This window comes from Theobroma cacao, chromosome 5 (assembly GCF_000208745.1).
Source record: "Theobroma cacao cultivar B97-61/B2 chromosome 5, Criollo_cocoa_genome_V2, whole genome shotgun sequence".
Taxonomy (NCBI): domain Eukaryota; kingdom Viridiplantae; phylum Streptophyta; class Magnoliopsida; order Malvales; family Malvaceae; genus Theobroma; species Theobroma cacao.
Window position 1 is genome coordinate 2413038 of NC_030854.1, and position 20640 is coordinate 2433677.

Consider the following 20640-nt stretch of genomic DNA (forward strand, 5'->3'; position numbering starts at 1 on the left):
TGTAGAGTTTCATTACGTTATGATCTATAACTTTGGAAGAGTCATTCAAATCAAATTCTTCTTCTTCAAACCTTTTTAAGTTTAAATTTGAATCTTGGATATTCAATTTATTATATTTATTATTTCTTCCTAAAAATATTGTCCATGTATTTAGCTTTAAAAGCATGAAAGAGATTTACTTCACAAAAAAATATATAAATAAAAACAAAACAAATCAGGACCAGAAATAAAGATTATATTATTGTCAAAATTTGAGGAACTAGTTACAAAAAAAATAATCTTATGATTATAAAATAAATCCATTGAAGCACAATTCTTCAGAATATAAAAAAATAAAAAAAAATTAAAACAACAAAGAACTTGTTATGCTTTGTATAATTCTAGTTGTTAATGGAAAGTCAAAATTTGTAGGGTTTCAAGGATTCTTCTTCCTCACTACAACTTGTCAAGGAAGGAAAAACCAGAAAAGAAAGGAAAAAAACCCCGAATCAGTCATAACCCAAAAGTATAAATGAAGTAAGAAAATTATACCCACAGCATCCTTCACGTTCTCTCCTTGTGTCAATGGTGTTTGGGGTTTGGCTTGAGAGTCTTTTGAGACGGCAGTGGCACGTGCTTTGGTGATGGGAACAATGAAAGGGAAATGGATTGTAAAGCCAAGGACCAAAGTTACAAGTTAAGAATATTCTCACTCTTTTTCTTTTGAGGAAGAGTTAAAATGAACAAGACAAGCTTGTTTTAAATGCTACCACCACCTACACAAAGTTTCAAGTATCAAACCTGCAAAAAGGTGGTTCTCCTTCTATCCATAAAGCCTACCAATTCCCCTTTTCCTTTTCTTTCTTGAATACCCAGTCTCCAACCTCTGAAGATTACTACTACTGCTGCATGGAATTAGTGTTTGTCTCCATCACACACTGCTGCAGACTGGGTAACTGGGCAAAGAAAGTTAGAGCTTGGGAACAGGAATTTTTTTTGCTTTCTATCTGTAAAAAGGGTATTTCCAATCTTCGGAACATATAACCAGAAATTGTTGCATTACTTAGATATCTTCTTTCTAAGTTTGAAGAATTACCCTTACTAGTAATATTCTCGTTAATGCATTAAATGAATTCAAATGGAAAAGAGGTGAAAAAAACCCAATAAAAGTTCTGCAAATTCTTAAAAGCATTATCCCCTTTGTTGGGAGCAAACCAAAAGGAAAATTATTGAAAGTTAACTTTATAGTCCTTAAGTTAGGGCTTGTTTGAATATATCCATAAATATGAGATTAGGTGAAAATGAGCAAATTTGTTTGGTAGAGTGCATGTTTATTGTTCCCAACTACACCAACTCATCTTTTATGCCTTGTGTGGGAGGTACTTTTGTATTTATTAATGTTTAATAAGTATAATATTTTCAAAAATTATTAAATTGTTTTAAAAAATTAAAATAAATTTTTATATTTTTATTACGTTTAATCAAATCTTTATATTTTTATTTTAAATAAAATAAATTTTTATAATTAATAATTAATTTAATTAATATGTCATATATCATTTTACGTTACGTGACACTGATATGATACGTTAATATATCATAATTGATGTAACGTACTAATTTAATATAATAACATAATCATATAACATTTTTTAACATTCACATCAACAAGTAACATTTTAATTAATAATAATTAATTAATCATTAATACAAAAATTTGATTCATCATAATAAAATAATAAATACTTATTTAAATTTTTTTAAAATAATTTAAAAATTTTATTTGAAAATTATTTTTTTTTTTAATTATTTCTTGCCTTGGAGGTAGTTTTGCATCTATTAATTTAAGCTAAATATCCTTGAAAACAAAATACCGCAAGTGGGTCCTTGAAATTTGACACAACTCTATGTCATAAATGCTTCCTTTACTTGATAAATTGACCAAACAACTTTTGGCCTTTTTCCGATGTTGGTTATTCAAGCTGAACCCTTCCAAGCGCACTGCCCAAAAGTCTTCAATACCAAACATAGGATACTTTTCAGAAGGAAATCTGGATTAAGAAACTTCAGAAACTAACCAATAGAACATGATCAAAGGTTCTCAAATTCACCCTAGTGTTCACTGATGTCCATGAATCCAGCACACGAAATGGAAATGGGGTCTTATTGTAGAAGTCTTCTAACCTTCTCCGGTTCCCCTAGATCACAATTTTAAGTCCACAACAAGAAGTTAAAAAGGAAGGAAAAAAAGAGAAAGGTCTACGTCAATAAAGTACAGTTCATCATGTCTAACATTTCTCAAAGAGGCTACGTCAAAAGTCTTCCCATAATGAGTGGACCAAATCTTGTTGCACTACCAGCGAGACGGTTTAATTTGTTATCTCTTGTTCTGCTTGTGTTCCTGTTCACTGTTTGTCTCATGAATTGCCCTCGGGTGCAGGGTCGTTGTTGTTTGCTGTTTGTCTCACGAATTGCCCTCGGATGCGAGGTCGTTGTTCTGCTAGTCGTTTCCTGCTTTGGTACCGAACCTGGGAAAAGCCGAAGAATTAAAAGAAAGGTTACTCCGAGTGCTGAAATTGATGAGCTCTGAGTGTTTAAAAGAAAATAAAACTCTAATGTTCCATTCTATCACTGATCTTCCAAAAACTGATGTGCATATCTTTTTTTCGTTAGAAGAGGGTTAACCAGTTCCCATACTGGTAGGAAGATATCTCAAGAGATTGAAGCAATATAGGTTTTCCTAGTCCAAATGGAAACAAAATCTTGTGTTTGTACCAAATTCTCATGCATGTCAGCAATTAATGGCATAACCTGTGCTGGTGGCTTGAAGGTTTTAAAGGATTGACTATCTTGCATATATTAAACAGCTTAATGTTAGTTACCTTTTTCCGGAAGCATCTCTCTTTCCTCTTCTGACGAAATTTAGTCAATGCAGCTTCTCTATGAGCAGACTTGCTCTGGTCTACCCCGCTCCCACTCCCACTCCCACTACCACTTGCATCACCGCTTCCGCTTTTCCCAGCTATCCCATTATCACTTTCTATGTTTGTCCATACAGTGTTGACTGCAGTGCTACTTCCATTTGGCCCATTGCTTCCATGGTTACTACCTGAGGCACTTCCATTGACACTGTAGTTGCCAGCATTTCCTTCAACAGGCCCACCCAACACATTGGACGACCCACAATGAGGAGCATCTGCAGCCATTTTTTTTAATGATAAATCATTATGTTCAGGTGGCTGTTGCTGCTGTTGTATACCACGAGCGAGATGGTGATGGTGATCATAATGGTGTGGGAAGTGTTGCATTTGGAGTTCTTGGTGAGTCCCTCTAGGTTGAGCCAGCCCTGCTGTAGTATTTACATCATCAGCCTTGTCTAATACAACTTTCTGACTAGCACTTAGGTCATTTTTCATAGGCTGGAAAGTAGAGGATGGATGTGAAGATCTGACAATGGATGATGCAGCTGACTTATTCTTCAAAACTGCTGGCTTGGCAAAAGCATTATTTGCTGTGGAGCCCATATCTATGTTGTTGCTACCAACATTTGAGCATTGATTGGGAGGTTCATTAAGCAAATGAAATCGAACATCACATGCTGATCCTTTTCTTGTCTCTTCTATATTATTGTCAAGTGCAGACGAGCTTCCAATGTTGACAGTGGGAACCTTATTTGCATTCGATGCTGTATTATACCTGCAGGCAATAGACATAATGGTCAAAACTAATTAGAATTCAACAAATCTTTAAATAATAATTTTCTGGGATCAAATAATTGAAATTCCTATCCATCAACACTTCTTTTATACCTTGAGAAGGCTGAAGAGTCAGAACGTCTCAAAACGTTACGCTCATCCCTAAACGCAGTCCCAGCATCTTTAACTCCCCTAAGTCTCTTCAACCCAAGGTCAACAGATGGTAGTTCTTTAGAATCATTGATATTTTTATCATTGCTATCTGTGATCTTGGAAAGTCTGTTTGAAGCCTCATAATCTGCACTTTCCTTCTGAAGATCAGTAGTCTCCGAGATGATGCCAGTTTGATTAGGAGCTTCAGACTTTACTTTGCTTGATGGGGTTTCACTATTGAGGTCCAACTTCCTATTATCTATCTGTTCATTGAATTTACTGAAGCCCATCTCGAGAAGGTTAATTTGTTTTGTCCCAATTGCTTTGATTGGGACCTCAACTGGATGCTCTAGTTGTAAATCTACATTTCTAGGCATGCCTATGTCCAGGTTTTTACCCATTGCAACATTGTCTGCAGTAGAAAGGATAAAAAAAGTTAAAAGAGAAAAAGAGACAGGCATTGCAATTTACCGATAGAGCGAAGAAAAGTAAAAAGGAACTAAATATTGAAAGAAGATGACTAGCTTGATATACTTCAAGCTACAAATGTGAAAATTTCATGTTTACCAAGCTGTTCATCTTGTTCTTTGCACTCCTTTGCTGCAGTCACTGGCACCCATTTGTTTCCCGATAGATCTGCATTTGAATGGATAACTTGGGCACATGTACTATCACGGCACTCAGCAACTCGATCCCAGGGTGAGACTGGACGAGGGCTGTCAACTTCTACGGCTTGCTTCGTCCAAGAACTCTGAAAAAAGAGAATGCACTGTTAGTTTTCCAGTTCATATATATATATTTATAGGTTTCTAACAACTTCCATAAAATTTTGATCCAAGGTTTGAAAGTGATTCAATTAAACCATTAACGGTGAGGACATTAGAGGTAAAAGACCAAACGCTTCATGGCTTGAAGTGGTTAAGTAGGATTTGGCATCAGTAGATAATGTAGCCTATTTGGAATGGATAAAATAGATTCATGCAGACTCCAATAGTTTGCGATTAGGGCTCAGTTCAACTTGAGCAAAATAATGAAGTTCTGGAAGTTTTCAAAATGGATTTTGAGGTTGCATTTTGTCATCAAATCTTGATTAGTGGATCAACCCACATACCTATTCTGTTATACATGTGTCAGCATGCAATTGTTGCCAAACAATGAAAAATACTGTTGGAGGTCACAACCTACTTGTTTCTTCTTCATGGAAACAACTTTTTAAGCACTGAATAGAACAAGCTACTCAAATATTTTGAGCAAAGACTAAGCAGTTTTCTTTTCTTAAAAATCTGTACAGCAGTTCTTAAGCAAAGATTAGGGGAGGAGACCTTAGTTGTAAGTCAAGGACTTAAAGTGGCAGATCAGAACTTATTTTATCCTTTTGTGGTTTCAATGAAACATGGTATCTTGATATTAAACTTGAATGAAAGTTTAAGCCCAGTACAATTAGAAACAAAAAGATTTATATATTGTAAATGTGCATGCACAAGAAACAAACTATCCTCACTGCACTATGACATAAAACAATGCAAGAGTTACAGTTTCAAAAATCAAGCTGCTACTTCAGTTCACTGGATCTTTCTACATTCTAAGGACTAAACTTCACTACCTAATAAAATAATATATTATATATTCTGAAACTTAAGGACAGACTTATAATACCTGAGTGGCACTCCCATCATCACTGCCATCCCCAAAATTTAAACCAATGCTCCCATTATCATCCTCATCATTGCTGCCGGTGTTGTTGTCAGACTTCTCAGCACTTTTCGATTTCACAGATTTTTCAGTTTGTGTTCCACTCTCACTTCCACTACCACTAGACTGAGGGAGCAGAAATCAATCATTAGGCAAAGAAAACTATGAAAACATAAGGTGTAAGCTTTTTTTTTTTTTTTGCAATGTAAAGATGAAGTACAATACCATGATAACAAAGTTGTATAAGTAGAAGTTCTCCTAATAGATAACAGTCTTATAACGTTATTTTCTTCATACAATTCAAAAATAAACTAGAGGTGTATGCTTGTAGTTTCAAATGTTTTATCTATTTTCTTAAAAATGAGCAGAAAATAACAATCAAAGTTTGCTAGTACATATGTTCCCAATCTCTACTTATCATAGGGAATCTAAATCTGAAGTAGGAAGTTAACAACTCACACTATGGCATCTCCTCCAAACATGCTGCCAAAGGTTCTTAAGCTCATTCTTTCGAATAGGCTTGACTAAAAAGTCAACAGCACCTTTTGACAAACACTTAAAGACTAGACCCATTGAATCATGAGAAGACATCACTGCAAGCAGATCTCATCAAAAATTGTAGTTAAAGGTATCTACTCAAAAGATCTCCAAGTGAAAACAAGAATTAAAAGTGCTAGAACAATCAACAAAAATGCAGAAGAGAGTGGAGAACTTACTGATTACAGGAACATTTTTTTGTGTTTTATGGCTCATAATTTTGCTCAAAAGACCAACGCCTGATAAGCAAGGCATAACCACCTCAGTCAGTACAAGATCAATATGATTGGTCAAATCTTCTAGTATCTTCCATGCTTGCAGTCCATTTGCAGCTTCAATAACTGGGAATATGAAGCGAGTGTTACAGTTAATATAGGCTACAACAGCCTTATAGTTCATTGGATAATTGATAAGTCAGGAATTCCAGTATAGAAGAGCTTGCCCCACCCAGGAGTAAATTGAATAAGAGATAAATAGGTTTCATAAAATTTTATCATTAAAATGTAGCCAAGTATCGAGTATATTGATGCAATGAATAGACAAGATACAAAAAATAATAAGATTCTGGCTGCAAGTGCTATTGAAAGCTGGAACAGGCTTAGCTTAATTGGGTTCTCAACAGGCAAAATAAATTGCAAACATTTTCAAGGCTTGTAATTAGTAAGGTTAATTAATCAAATTGATCTAGCTGAGAAAGCAGCTCCCCTTCTGTGTAGCATGAGCTATTGGAAGGTAGCAAGTACGTGAAATTTATAATATAATAGAGAATAACCTCCAAGCCTTGATAATTTCATTCCAAGATAATAAATCCTGAGGCACAAATTTACAATTTGCATTTCTTCAGCCAAAAAGAGGAGAAGAGAGCAAAATTGTTCTGTGTTACAATCCTAGAAGGGCCAGTCACTAACCTTCATAACTGCAATTGCGCAGAAGTGCAGTGACAACATGGCGAGTAGAATCATCATTTTCTACAAGCAGAACCTTAAGTGATCTGAGATGCAGAAACCTCTCCCAACAAACCATTGCATTTTGAGGCTGTTGCTGTGGTATTTGCAGCACAGCAGGGGCCTGAACAGCCCCAACGTGACCATCATTTACATTTTGTGCAATCTCATTAACTTTCAGCTCATCTCCTTCTAGCGTCACATGTTCCTCAGTCACAACTCCATTTGTAGATCTCTTGTTACCATCACACAGCTGATGATTTAGTTCTCGTAACCCTTTGTCGCCATCGCTATCAACTTTCATCTAGACACTTCCCTGTAAATCAGATTAGAAAAGACTGAGAACAATAAGGATGGTCCAATATTGGAACAGTGAAAATCCTTCTTCAATCCACAAAACAAATAGTACATAGCTTCGTCTTCAAGAACCCAAACCTCTGCAAAAACATACAGTTCAACCAAAAGCAAGACCAAATCACTAAGGAGATCCATAACTAAAAGTTAAATAAATCACCACAAAAAAATATAACTCCTTTCAATCTTCAGTAACCAACTCCATACTCCCTAAACTGCTTTCACCCTGTAGAAGAAAACAGAGCATCCCATCAAAATAATCCACAAAAATATAATCAATAAGTTCAATCAAACAAGTAAATCTCCCTGATATTATCCTCAATTCAGGGAACAAATTCACGGTGCTACGAAACAAGCATAACTTTATACATAAACATTTACGTTAGTTAATTTCAAATTATCAAAATTAAATTAAATTTTAAAGACTTCCAGGCCAAAACCCTAATGTCAAGCACCTAAAATCTGCTCCTAATATTACAACAAAGCCCTTTTAGTACTAACCGAAACCAAATCAAAAGATCTAAAAAAATTATAACTAAACTAATAAATTGAAATTTTTGGAATATTCTACAGCATCATTTCTTCAGCTCTTCAAAAAAAAAAAATAAATGAAATCTACGGAAAAAAGTAATGGAATTCAATAAAAGAAAATTATTCAAACTTCAATTGAAAGTAAAGAACTTACAGGTGCTAGAGATGAAGATAATCCTCGTCAAAGCTTCATTACCAACATGACTGAGCTAGATCGAAAACAGATTTGAATTTAAAAATAACATTGCGCAAAAATTAAGCAAAAATTAATTTCAACGCTTAACTTTTTCATTTAAACAAGAAATTTAAATTATTAACAAAATTTTTCCACAATTTATTGCAGATTAAATTTTTATTTTTTATTTTTATTTTTAAAATTGACTGCCTGAGAAGCAGAGTGACTCGGAAGGGACAGATATTGCCAACCTTTTGTTTTGGAGACGGGGAGAGCGGAGAAGATATTAAGATAAGTCCACAGATGCTGACGTGGATAAAATGGAGGTGTGGAACGTAGAAGAAATGCCACGTCCGATGTGGATATTTCCACGTGGGTAAACATTTGGGGCCCGTTGGCTTGCTGAGCTGGACAAAATCAAAAGCCGGGAGCTCGAGTGTCTCCACGGCATCTCTAAAGATCTTGCAGATCTCTGCGAGACACGCGGCGTACGAAGAGGTGGGGAATATCGAGACGGGCGTTACGTCGTTCGCACGGACGTCAAAGGCCGCTTTGCTCATTTTAAAAGATCCTCTTGGATGGGAGTTAAAGGGCGGTGGCGACGGCGTTAAGTTAATTCAGTGAAATGACGAGATTAGCCTTGTTATTACAAAATGACAAAAATATTGGCAACTTGGGGTCTGAATTAAGATCAGTCGGTAAACGGAAAATGATTTACTGAAAAAAAAAAAATTTGTGTCAATTATTTTATGGAAAAATTTAATAATTTTTATTATTTAGATAAATTGTCAAAAATATTTTTTATTATTCGAATCATTTTATGAAAAACATTTTTCATAATAGTGGAGTTATTTAGTTGTCAAAATAATAAATAGGTATTGATTACAACACAACATTAATATTTGATTTTAACTTATTAGGGATCAAAATTAAGAATAGAAATGAAAATCGATAAAATATTTTTTTCAAAGCATTTAACCACATATCTATAATAAAAATAAATTCTAATTTTTAAAAAATTTTCATCTTATCACTTTTTTATCATAACTATAAAAATATAAATATTTATCAATTGTATAAGATATCCAAAACCTATACTTATAAATATGTATTTATTAAATGATGATTATTGAAATATTTTTTTTAATATAATTATTAGTAAGATTTAAACCTATTATAAATGTGTATTCATCAAATGAGGATCAGTGAAATATTTTTTTATTATAATTATTAATAAGATTTATTCCATTTATAAATAAAAAATTTAATTGTATTGACTGATTTTATTAAAAAATATTTTTTAATTTTAATAGTATTGTATAATTTAAGTATTAATATTTTTAATTAATTTTTTAATATTTTAAATTAAATATTAACATTTATCAAACTTGTACTCATAAACTTAGTATAAAAGTGTTTTTATTATTTTCTAAAAAATATCTTACAACTTTCAAGGGAGCAAGATATTTTTTGTGATTAACTCTCTTGATTCATAAAATGTTTTACATTTAAAATTAATTTTCTATCCATAATCATAAGTTTTGAAACATTTTTCAAAAAATATTTTATTACAAAATAAATGAACCCTAAATATGAAAAAATATCTAGGTGAGTTTGATGCAGTGTGTTGCACGGCACGGAATTAAGAATGTCTTTGACTTCGTAAATGACAACAATAGACTTCTTCTTCTTGCAATGACAATACTACCCTTTTTCCTTTTATTTTCTTCATCATTATTATTATAAAAAATAAAAAAAATTATGATTACTTAATAAATATGAGCAAATGAATTATATTCTTTTTTTCCCATCGAATTATTTCTTTATATATGATTTTTGATTATACGATAATAGACAATTTTTTTCCTTGTAAACTCTTCTTGTTATTTCATAAATTCAAATATAAGAGAGGCAATTTACAAGAAAAAAAATTATTCTTTGTTAACTTCATTGGGTTCCTTCTAGGATTAAAAAGAAAAAAATAATTGTTTTTTTAAAAAAAAGTGTTTCTTTTTTCTAAATAAGTAACTCTGCTAAATTTGTTTGTATATTTATTTATTCACTGTTAATTGTCATATGAATTGAATAAAAACTTAACATAGGGATAGGTGGCAGAATTTAATTGTGTATATTGAACATAGTACAAGAAACTTAAGTTGCAAGGCAAAGCAGGTGAAAAAATTATTGTTTCTTTTGTTTGTTTGGTTCTTCTAATGAAAGTTGGACAAACAAAGGCAATCAAAATCAGACTGACATCATTTAAGTTTTGTTTAATAAGTTTGGAAATGGGAGGTGGTGGCCTTTGTTCCCCGCTATCTAATTCTTTTCTAACAATTTTGTCGGGGGCTCTGATCAAGTCTGCTACTTTGCTCTGCCACCAATGGTTCATCGACACGAGGATCTGCAACAATACGAACAAGTCAACTCCTCTGCTTTAACTAAAGGAATGTTCGTTTCTTCTTTTTTTTTTTTCAGTTTTTACTTTTTACTTTATCCAAAGCATTAAAAGAAGAAGAAAAAAAAAAGGGAAGGAATTTTTCTCTGTTTCTAGGTTTCAACCGTTGCATGTAACTTTAAAGCACCCTTTTTGTTTCTTCTTTCTCATGCTTCAAGGAAGCCAAAATGTTGTTATCTCTCGTCAATTCTACATATGATTTTGATTATTGTTGGGATCTCTTGTGGTGCTTGATGATGGTTTTTGGGGATGAAGATGTTGGTCGGGGTTCCATTTTAGGTGAGGTGAGAGGGAAAGAGAAAAAGAAGAAAGGCAAGGTGTTCACTTTCCCACCTTACCATCTTTTTCTCCAGGAATGAACATTTCCCGACAGTGTGAATGTGACATTAATGATTATTGTACATGACATTAACGGGGTAGAATCGGGAATACCTGTTTCTCATATTCATACATTCTCCTAGTAATTGGGCCCATCCCATTCGTTTTGCACGGATGACGGATGATCCCATAAACCTTTTTATTATAGTGGAATCCCACTCTGAATAAAGGGTCAAAGACTCAAAGCTTATAGTTATCCCAAGGAACCCCAACGTCCCCACCAGAGCATCCCCCACTCTAAGCCTTGTTCAGCTTGCCAAATCTGTAATGTACCTAACAGAGAAGAAATGAAAAAAAAGCTTGGGCCAATCTACTTTCGCAAGAAGGTTTTTATAAATGTCGGATTGGTTAGATACAAGAAGTCTGGTCATCCTTTTGGTGTCTTCTTCATGCTTGAATTCTCGGCATGGCCTGCACAGCTGATTCTGTACGGCTTGCTTATACTCGTAGGTTACGTTTGATTGATAAAATAAATAAGAATGGAATAAAATAATTATTATGTGGGAATAGAATGATGTAAAAATAAGATACAATAATTATTACTTAGTTTTGTATGATAAAGAGAATATGACAAAAATAATTATTATAACTTATTGTAATGTTTGATTGATAATAATAATTTTAGAATAAAAAAGAAATAAAAAATAAAAAGATAAAAACACCATTTATTATTTATATGATTATTTATTTTTATTAGATTTTTTAAATATTATTATGATTTATTTGTATTTTATTTATTTATTTAAAAATATTAATAATATATAATTTAAATATTAATATTTTATTTATAATTTAATTATTTATATTTTAAAATATTAATATTTTATTTAATTTAAATATTATTATGATCAATTATTTTATTTTANTCCTAATTGGTGCTTATCCCAATATAACATACTATTGGCTCAACTTTCTAATGTCCCAAGTGGAGTCACCAAGCTATCATAACATGGTGAGTCTTAGAACTCAATAGTTTGACTTAAAAAGGAGTCGCTATCAATATTTTTTGTTTAGGTGCGATTGACAATCCAAATGAATCTAATTTTTTATGAGGTCCTAGTCTTGACTTAGGCTCATTAATAATAGATTCTAGTCTACGAAGTAGATTAGGTTCGGAAGTCTTTTACATGTGAGGAAGGTGTTAGTACCCCACAACATCCATTTACTTGGTACCTTATCAGTTATGTGTCTTTTAAGTCTTATTAAATCTAGTTCAATACTTAATTCTATTTCTTTTCTATTTTTATTTTATTAATTTTTCAAAATAAATAAAAATTCCTGATACTAAATTTTTTTTAAAATCTCCCAAGCCCATGGTAAAATTTTGGAAAATTCTCTCACTTAGAAATTCTCAAGAAGTCACTTTTGGTTTTCTTGAAATTTCATCATTAGAGTTTATTTATTTATTTCTTTAATTTTATCTTTAATTTTATTTCTTTTTTATTTTTATTTTATTAGTTTTTCAAAATAAATAAAATTTCTTGATATTGAAAATTTCCTAAAATCTCCCAAACGCTTATGATAAAATTTTGAAAAATTCTCACCTAAAAATTCCCAAAAAACCACTTTTGGATTTTTTGAGATTTCATCATTGGAGAATGTATTTATTTAATTATATAATTTTATCTTTTTTAAAAAATTTATGTAAATCGTTTTATATTGATAATTTTCCAAAATCTCCAAACGCTTATAGTAGAATTTTGAAATATTCTCACCTAGAAATTTCCAAGAAGCCACTTTTGGTTTTCTTAAAATTTCATCATTGGGGATTTTACATAAATTATATGAACTTCTATTTTTTAAAGACTAATAAATAAATAAATAATAAAATCATGTAAAAAGAAACTTACCTAATTGTTTTGAAAAACCCAAAATGAAAACCAAACTACAAATCCAAATACCACGCATGAACTACTAGGAATGAGGAGCACTTCTCTAAACCTTATTCAAGAAACTAGAACACTCTTTTTTTTTTATTTCTCCCTTTAATCAAAATAGTTTCTAAGCATACGAAATTGATTCTTCTAGATCAAAAAGAAATTCAAATCTAAGTGTACGTTTGGTTCGCAAAATGGAATAAATGAGTAATAGAATCGTTATTATGTAGGAATAGAATAAGGAATAAATAGCTATTATATAGTTTGGTTCATGAGAATGGAATAAGATAGAAATTAGTATTATGATTTATTCCAATGATCGGTTGACAAGAATAGTTTTATGAATAATTAAGGAAAAAGTGATAAATGATAAAAATACCTTTTATTAAAATTAAAGAATTTATTTTGTTAAAGGATAAAGATATTCCAAGTAATAAAATCAAAATACCTTTTACTATAATTAAATAATATTTTCACCAAAATACAAATATATTTTTATTATAATTTAATAATATTTTGTATTAGGATATAATTAAACCTTTATTATAATTAAATAATATTTAATGTTAAAAGACAAAATATATTCTTCATTAAATTTAAATATTACTAAATAATATTCTTTATTACATTTATTATATTCAAATAATAATATTAAATAATATTTTTATAATATTTATTATAGTTAAATAATATTTAAATATTTTTATTTTCTTTTTTTTGAAAATGAAGTAAAACATTTTGTGTCTTCTGTGCTTTAGAGAGAGGAGTGGGAAAGAGAGAAAAAAAATAAAATTAATATTTTTTTATAAGGTAATTTTTTAAATTATAAAAAAATACATTTATCTAATCAAAAATTTTTTTTATTCTCAATAATTTGGAATAACCATTACTAAGAGAGGCTTTGGTAATGACTATTCAAGTTTCTCTGGAAATGACTATTCCGAATAATAACTATTTCATTAAACCAAATTAAGTTTTATCTTAAAATTGAGAATAGAGAAAGAATGACTATTACATTCCTTCCAACCAAACATGTTATAATGGTTATTTTGAGTGCAATTGTTTTTTCTTATATTATATTTATGGGACAATCTATCTTGGACTGCTGAAACTCTCGCAGTCAAGAGCTGGTTATGCCGCCCAGTTTCATTTATGCAGCTGTGAAACTTACTGCTTGGCTATACTACAGCCAACCAGCTCGGCCAGCTGCAAGGATGTCAAATTGGTACCCAGAGGTTAAAAGGCCTAGGTATTATGCAAATAGTACAATAAATTAACTAAACAAAAATCTGCACAATGGTATATATAAAGGGACTCCTGAACAGTCTTGCCGGATTTCAGCTTGCAAATCATAAGAGACCATGAGATAAGGATTAATTGATTAAAGTTGCATCTTGATCACGAATATAACTTGACAGAAGAAAATACTAACCGTAACAAAAAACATTGGTACCCAATGATTTTGCCAATGTTGAAGTATTCAAAACATATTATTTCTCAAAGTTGTTCTTGGATATATAATCAGTCACAAAACCCTCCCTTTATATCTCTTTCAAATTAAGATACAACAAAATCCCCTTGTAAACAAAATACAGTAGCCCAACTAGGCAAAAGTTTTAATGTGATCAACAATTTTATTAGCAAAAAAACAAAGAACAAGTTCTTCTCTTTTGTCCATGCAAAATTGATAAGCATGCTCCTCCAGCATGCAAAGAATATGAGACTTACCTATAAAACTACAGTAGTCAGTAATAATTTACGCTGCAGCAGACTGCCTTTCCTCAAAATCATCAAGGTTAAGAGCCTCCAGCAACTTTGGCCAGGATTCAGGGATACCTCCTGGCAAATCGAATTCCATCAACTTTCCCTTATTGAGGTAGTAGTCTTCCAAAGGCTGACTCTGTGAGCACAATTGACGACCAAGACATGATTATAAGGGAAAAGCAAATTACCAGTTGAAAGAATCTGATAATGCAAATTTTCATTACATATGCCCACAATATGAGCATGTAGATTCCCACCCATTTCCCAAAACTAGATTAATTTTCATCTTCTTCACAAAAGCAAATAAAGATATGATGAAAATTCACCGGAAAAGAAATTGCAACTCTACTGCTGTCAAGGCAGACTATATATTAAGAAAGCAAATTTCCAGGGTCTTAGGAGAACAAGAATCTCATTCTAACTAACTATTTGGCATGTACATTTCAAGAAACGTCTTCCCCATCCTATTGATATTTAAATTAAGCAAGACTAAAGATGAAGTCAATACCTTTTCATTGTATATTCGGAGTCTCTCTTTCACCACTTTCTCCGTATCATCTGATCTGGTTACAAGCTTTGACATACAATGTGAAGGAGGAAGAAGGGGAGCCATGCTAATTCCCGGGTTCCCATTCTGACCCTTCACATTGATTGAAGCCACATTGAAATTTTTCCCACACTGACTGCAAATTCTTCTGCCGAGACATTTTTCAATCAAGACACTTTCCGGAAGCCTCAGGTTTACCACCAAATCGATGTCCGTTACTCCTTCCAATATTTCCTAAGCAACAAAAGTCAAAGCCAACTAAGATTGAGCTCAAAATCGAAATCGGGAAAAAGCTAGAATTTAAATTCTCACCGCTTGATTTATAGTTCGAGGAAAACCATCAAGAATAAATCCTGATTGACCCTTAGCTTCCCCAGCTTCAAGTCTTTCTGCTAATAAACTTATTATAATTTCATCCGAAACCAATTTTCCTTGGTTCACGATTTCTGTTAGCTGTAGCCAAGCAATAAAGTAACAACTTTACATGAGAAAAGAAACACACAAAATCTTCAAAATTAAACTCTTGATTTCCATAAATTTGTAACGGTCTTACAGATCTCAGGGGGAAATAAAGTTACAGTAACAACGGCATAACGGGGTTTCGATAGATCTAAAAAGCTAATAAGGAGGGGAAAAGGAACGAACTTGTTTAGAGAGGGGTCCAGAGGAGGCGAGTTCTTCGCGGACGAGATCGCCTGTGGCGATGTGAGGGACACCTAGGAGATTCGAAAGGCGGCTGGCATAGGTTCCTTTACCGACGCCCGGAGATCCGAGAAACACCCACTGCACGTTCCTCTCGCTCGGATCTCGGCGCGTGATCTTGTAGTTTCCGAAGGGAGAGGTCACGTGAGGATTGGATTCATCGGAAACCACTGCGGCAGCTGAAGAAGAATATAAGCATCTCCTTATGTGAGACAGAGCCAAGGGCTTCGAGAAGCGAGTGATGGCAGCCATTGAATGGTAGAGAGAGCTTACTGAGCTGGGTTTTAGCTTTGGGTACTGTTTTCCTGCTTCAAAACCCTAGTTTTCCATTTTGAGTATTTTTCCTCCCTTGTGATTGAATAAAAAATAACTAAAAAAGAGTGTTGCACTTTTTGCTGATGTGGCACTGTGAATGGTAATCGCCATGCACACCTCTAATCTCTAATCTCTTGCCACGTGTTAGCACCGGCCCCCATAAAACAACCAACGGTTACAGTTAATTGCAATTCTTGAAAGGGTTCTCTCTCTCTCTCTCCAACGAATTAGTGTTCAGTGTTGACAGGGCAGCCATGGCGATTTCTCTCTCGACAAGTCTCATGCCGAATACTTTCCAATCCAACAGGAACCCCAAACACCTCTTGACACGTGTACTTTTGAACCAACCGTCGAATTTCAGTCTTAAACACCGTGAAAACGAAAACAAAATCTCGACCCGACGGAGTCCATTGGTGGCCTCCACTATCTCTGGCTCTACCGGAAAGTATTAATATTTGCTTTAAATTTCTTCCTTTCTTTGCTGCAAATTTTTCTTTCGATTTAAAGCTGATCAAACAGTTGAAATTCGTCGGTTTTGTTAACAGGAGTCCCATCTTCTGGAGTGAGTTTAGATACTGCCGATTCATTAGATACCGTCAAAGTGTTTGATTTGAATGGAAATGGAATTCCAATATCTGATTTGTGGAAAGATCGGAAAGCTGTTGTAGCATTTGCTCGCCATTTCGGGTGATTACTCTAACACATCATACAACTTGCTGACATTTGTGTAGAATTTTGGATTTGAATTAAGATTTCTGGCATTTCTTGTCTTTCATTGCTTTTAGATGCGTCCTTTGCCGCAAACGAGCTGATTATCTTGCCTCCAAGAAGGTAAAATATTGAATAACTTGTGTATGAGAGTGATGTTTTCATTTTTCTCTCTTTACTTATTGCATTTGCGTACTATCGTTCCGTATTAACATAGCCCTGATAATGGCAGGATGTAATGGATAAATCAGGTGTGGCACTTGTTTTAATTGGGCCTGGAAGCATTGAACAGGCAAGTGCATGAATAGCACATGGGGTTCGTTAATGCATGAAAGCAACCATTGAATTTGTAGCTTGGTTTAATTTGGTGGCTTATGCATTCATTTCCCTCTGGTGGTGGGAGAAATATTTAGAGCAAGTTCACCAGCAATCTGGGTTTCACGAATCAACTTTACTAGACAGTGCATAAGTAGATAAGGCTGCTTGAAACAAATCATGCATTAAAGTATGCACTTCTTGTGATCTTGTGAATAGGCTGGATTTTTGTTGTAACCAAGGCTATTGTTCAATGCAGGCAAAAACATTTGCAGCGCAAACTAAATTCAAAGGAGGTAACAGAATCCTGTCTTGCAATTTGGTTGCTATCTTCTTATTGCATATTAACAACAAAGTGTTGTTGCTACCTTGTCGGTTCAGAAGTCTATGCAGATCCAAGCCACTCATCATACGAGGCATTAATATTTGTTTCTGGGGTTACAACCACATTTACCCCCAAAGTATGTAAAAGTAAAGCATATTACAAATTTTTTTATATTCTGTTACTTTTTTGGTACACCGGAGCATTAGGTCATAATGGCTTTTGTTTTTCGTCAATGATATCGATGCCTTATAGATTGGATGTTTATGAAACTGGATTTCTGTAATTATAGCCGACCCTTCTCATTTAGTTTGTTTGCTTGACATGCCAGGCAGGTCTTAAGATAATTCAGTTGTACATGGAAGGCTACCGACAAGACTGGAAGCTTTCATTTGAGGAGGACACTGTGAAGAGAGGGGGCTGGTCTGTTAACCATTTTATTACATTCACCCTGTTCATGAATCATCCCTGAGATTCGCTAGCTAGTCTTGCATAAGGCACACGCATTCTGCAAAAGTTGTTACTCTTGGGATGAAGTCAAAATTTTTACTTGAATCTTTAACTCTTATCTGCATTCGGCATACACTACCTCAAACAACGAGGGATATTATGATGGATATTGCAGTGCTTCCTGCCGTCCTGGATGTTACAGTGGAAACCTTCAATGTGCTTATGATCTAAGTTTACAATTTGCATGTGGCTTCCTGCATTGATTCCACCCTTCCCATATTCCCATGGTGCAAAAATTAAAACTGACAAAGTAGTAGTAGGGTCTTAGACAGTTCTCTAATTTATACATGAGATAGTATGATAACAGTGATTTTTTGCCTCAATATAATTTGTTCATTGTTGCAGAAAGGCTGCTTTAAGTCTTAACTTGTACATATTGGTTTCTCTGCAGGCAGCAAGGTGGAATTTTAGTAGCAGGCCCTGGCAAAAGGAACATTTCATACATCCACAAGGTATGTTGCCAAGATGACAAATCCTAATGCCACAAAAGGTTGCCTTGGGTTCATGATAATGGGAAAATTTTACCAACCACTTCATCTGGAATTGTTAGCTAATAGTTTTTGATTGACTCTGCTTTTCTCCTAACATTGGCTTTAAAAACCCATTTCTCTTGATAGGACAAAGAAGCAGGGGATGATCCAGATATTGAAGACATTTTGAAAGCCTGTTGCTCATGAGAACTGAGACATCCCCTTTATAAATTTGTAATTGTCCTTATACATCTGTCTCTCTTGTTCTTCCTGAAATTGTAATTTAGTTTACATGAGGTAACTGGAATCTTGAGCTTTGCCCTATAGGTTTGTGGTCAGAGAAGGAAATTTCCTTCAAGGTGATGTTTAGTAGCAGCTTGGAAGTCTTTTTCTTGGACATTGCTTTTCTCACAAAGGGTCATGAACATGAAATTCCCATGAAAATCTCTTGTATCATAGCATATAGCGCCATTTCAGTTCAGTGCAGTCAGACGTAGAAACGACGGCGTTTAGTAACCCTCAGTCTCAATTCGACTAGATTTGCTTACAGTCACAAGCCCTAAACTAAAACATTATCTTCATTTCCCAATTTCCCTCCTTTTACTTGAGATCATCCTGCACAATCCACTCCATGGCGGACAAGAAGAAGCGCCGCCGAGCCTACTCTGACTCCGAGGACGCATCCCAGCCTTTTAAGCACCTTCTCAAATCCGACGACCAGATCCTCCAAATACTGAAATCCTTCTCCTCCACCTCCTCCTCCTCCACTTCAAAACCCTTAACGCTAGCCGACCTCTCCCTTTCCTCCACGTGTCGGGAAGTGTCCGACCTCTCCCTCTCCTCTGTCCAATCGGCTATCGAATCCCTCGTCCTCCAACTCACCCACCAAATCCTCTCCGGCCAAGGCTTCTCCTTCACCGTCCCTTCCCGCTCCTCCTCCAACCAACTGTACGTCCCCGAAGTCGACCGCATCGTCTTAAAAGACAAATGTACCATCCGCCCTTTCGCCCACATCTCCTCCGTTCGCAAAACCACGATAACCGCCAGAATCCTGTCCTTAATCCACCAACTCTGTCTCAAAAACATCCACGTCACCAAGCGTGACCTATTTTACACCGACGTTAAACTCTTCCAAGACCAGCTCCAGTCCGACGCCGTTCTGGACGACGTTTCTTGTATGCTCGGCTGCACTCGATCCAGCCTCAATGTAATCGCGGCCGAAAAAGGAGTCGTCGTTGGAAGACTTATTTTTAGCGACAACGGAGATATGATTGATTGTACTAAAATGGGAATGGGAGGAAAAGCAATTCCTCCGAACATCGATCGAGTCGGAGATATGCAAAGCGATGCATTGTTTGTTCTATTGGTAGAAAAAGATGCAGCTTACATTAGATTAGCTGAAGATAGGTTTTACAATCGGTTTCCTTGTATAATCGTGACTGCGAAAGGGCAACCGGATGTGGCAACGAGGTTGTTTTTGAAGAAAATGAAGACGGAGTTGAAGCTTCCGGTGTTGGCATTGGTGGATAGTGATCCGTACGGGTTAAAAATTTTGTCTGTTTACGGTTGTGGATCGAAGAACATGTCGTATGATAGTGCAAATTTGACTACCCCGGATATTAAGTGGTTGGGGATTAGGCCAAGTGATTTGGATAAGTATAATATACCAGAGCAATGTAGGTTGCCGATGACAGAACAGGATATAAAGACTGGGAAGGATTTGTTGGAGGAGGAGTTTGTGAAGAAGAATCCTGGGTGGGTTGAGGAGTTGAATTTGATGGTGAAGACTAAGCAGAAGGCTGAGATTCAGGCGCTGAGTTCATTTGGGTTTCAGTACTTGTCTGAGGTTTATCTGCCATTGAAGTTGCAGCAGCAGGACTGGCTGTGAGCAGGAATGTAGTTTGGTATGGTAAGAATGTGGAGTTTGTTGTTTTAACTTTTGTGTATGAGAACTGGGAAATTGCTTAATGTTTACTTTAGTAATGATAGCAATCTTTTGGATTTCATGTCTTGAGATTTTACTTTCAATTATTGGTTGACTGGTGTGGGTAAGTAGTTTTAACAATCTTTATGATGCAGTAAATTTGAAATGGTTACAATTTGTGAGAAATCATATGCATTTGAAAGCCTTAATCACTTTACGTTTTAGGTTTAGGATTTAAAGGCCTTACAACTGCAAAAAGTATCAGTGTCCTGTTTTGCTTCTCAGTTATCTTT

General features: G+C 34.4%; 4 protein-coding genes across 5 annotated transcripts; 2 read left to right on the forward strand and 2 right to left on the reverse strand.

The window, feature by feature from the left end:
- LOC18597878 (two-component response regulator-like APRR7) lies at positions 1890-8151 on the reverse strand. Of its 2 annotated transcripts, XM_007027136.2 has the most exons (10): positions 8040-8151; positions 7515-7580; positions 6965-7316; positions 6236-6397; positions 5979-6112; positions 5484-5645; positions 4395-4578; positions 3789-4239; positions 2862-3675; positions 1890-2507 (listed from the first exon to the last, which is right to left on the reverse strand). In XM_007027136.2, the coding sequence occupies exons 3-10, from the start codon at positions 7302-7304 to the stop codon at positions 2397-2399; spliced, it is 2358 nt and encodes a 785-aa protein (XP_007027198.2). In that variant the 5' UTR covers positions 7305-7316; positions 7515-7580; positions 8040-8151; the 3' UTR covers positions 1890-2396. The 2 variants fall into 2 exon arrangements, with proteins under 2 accessions (XP_007027198.2, XP_017977296.1); XM_018121807.1 differs by lacking the exons at positions 7515-7580; positions 8040-8151 and having other exon boundaries at positions 2076-2507; positions 6965-7508.
- On the reverse strand, positions 14193-16146 carry LOC18597880 (adenylate kinase 1, chloroplastic). Its single transcript, XM_007027143.2, has 4 exons — positions 15727-16146; positions 15394-15534; positions 15043-15315; positions 14193-14670 (listed from the first exon to the last, which is right to left on the reverse strand). Exons 1-4 carry the CDS (start codon positions 16033-16035, stop codon positions 14527-14529), a joined length of 867 nt encoding a protein of 288 aa, XP_007027205.2. The 5' UTR covers positions 16036-16146; the 3' UTR covers positions 14193-14526.
- LOC18597881 (thioredoxin-like protein AAED1, chloroplastic) lies at positions 16279-18879 on the forward strand. The gene is made up of 9 exons (XM_018121438.1): positions 16279-16539; positions 16644-16785; positions 16884-16929; positions 17039-17098; positions 17381-17417; positions 17503-17582; positions 17775-17866; positions 18345-18405; positions 18571-18879. The coding sequence occupies exons 1-9, from the start codon at positions 16353-16355 to the stop codon at positions 18628-18630; spliced, it is 765 nt and encodes a 254-aa protein (XP_017976927.1). The 5' UTR covers positions 16279-16352; the 3' UTR covers positions 18631-18879.
- LOC18597882 (DNA topoisomerase 6 subunit A) lies at positions 18925-20429 on the forward strand. Its single transcript, XM_018121437.1, has one exon. It carries the CDS (start codon positions 19055-19057, stop codon positions 20309-20311), a length of 1257 nt encoding a protein of 418 aa, XP_017976926.1. The 5' UTR covers positions 18925-19054; the 3' UTR covers positions 20312-20429.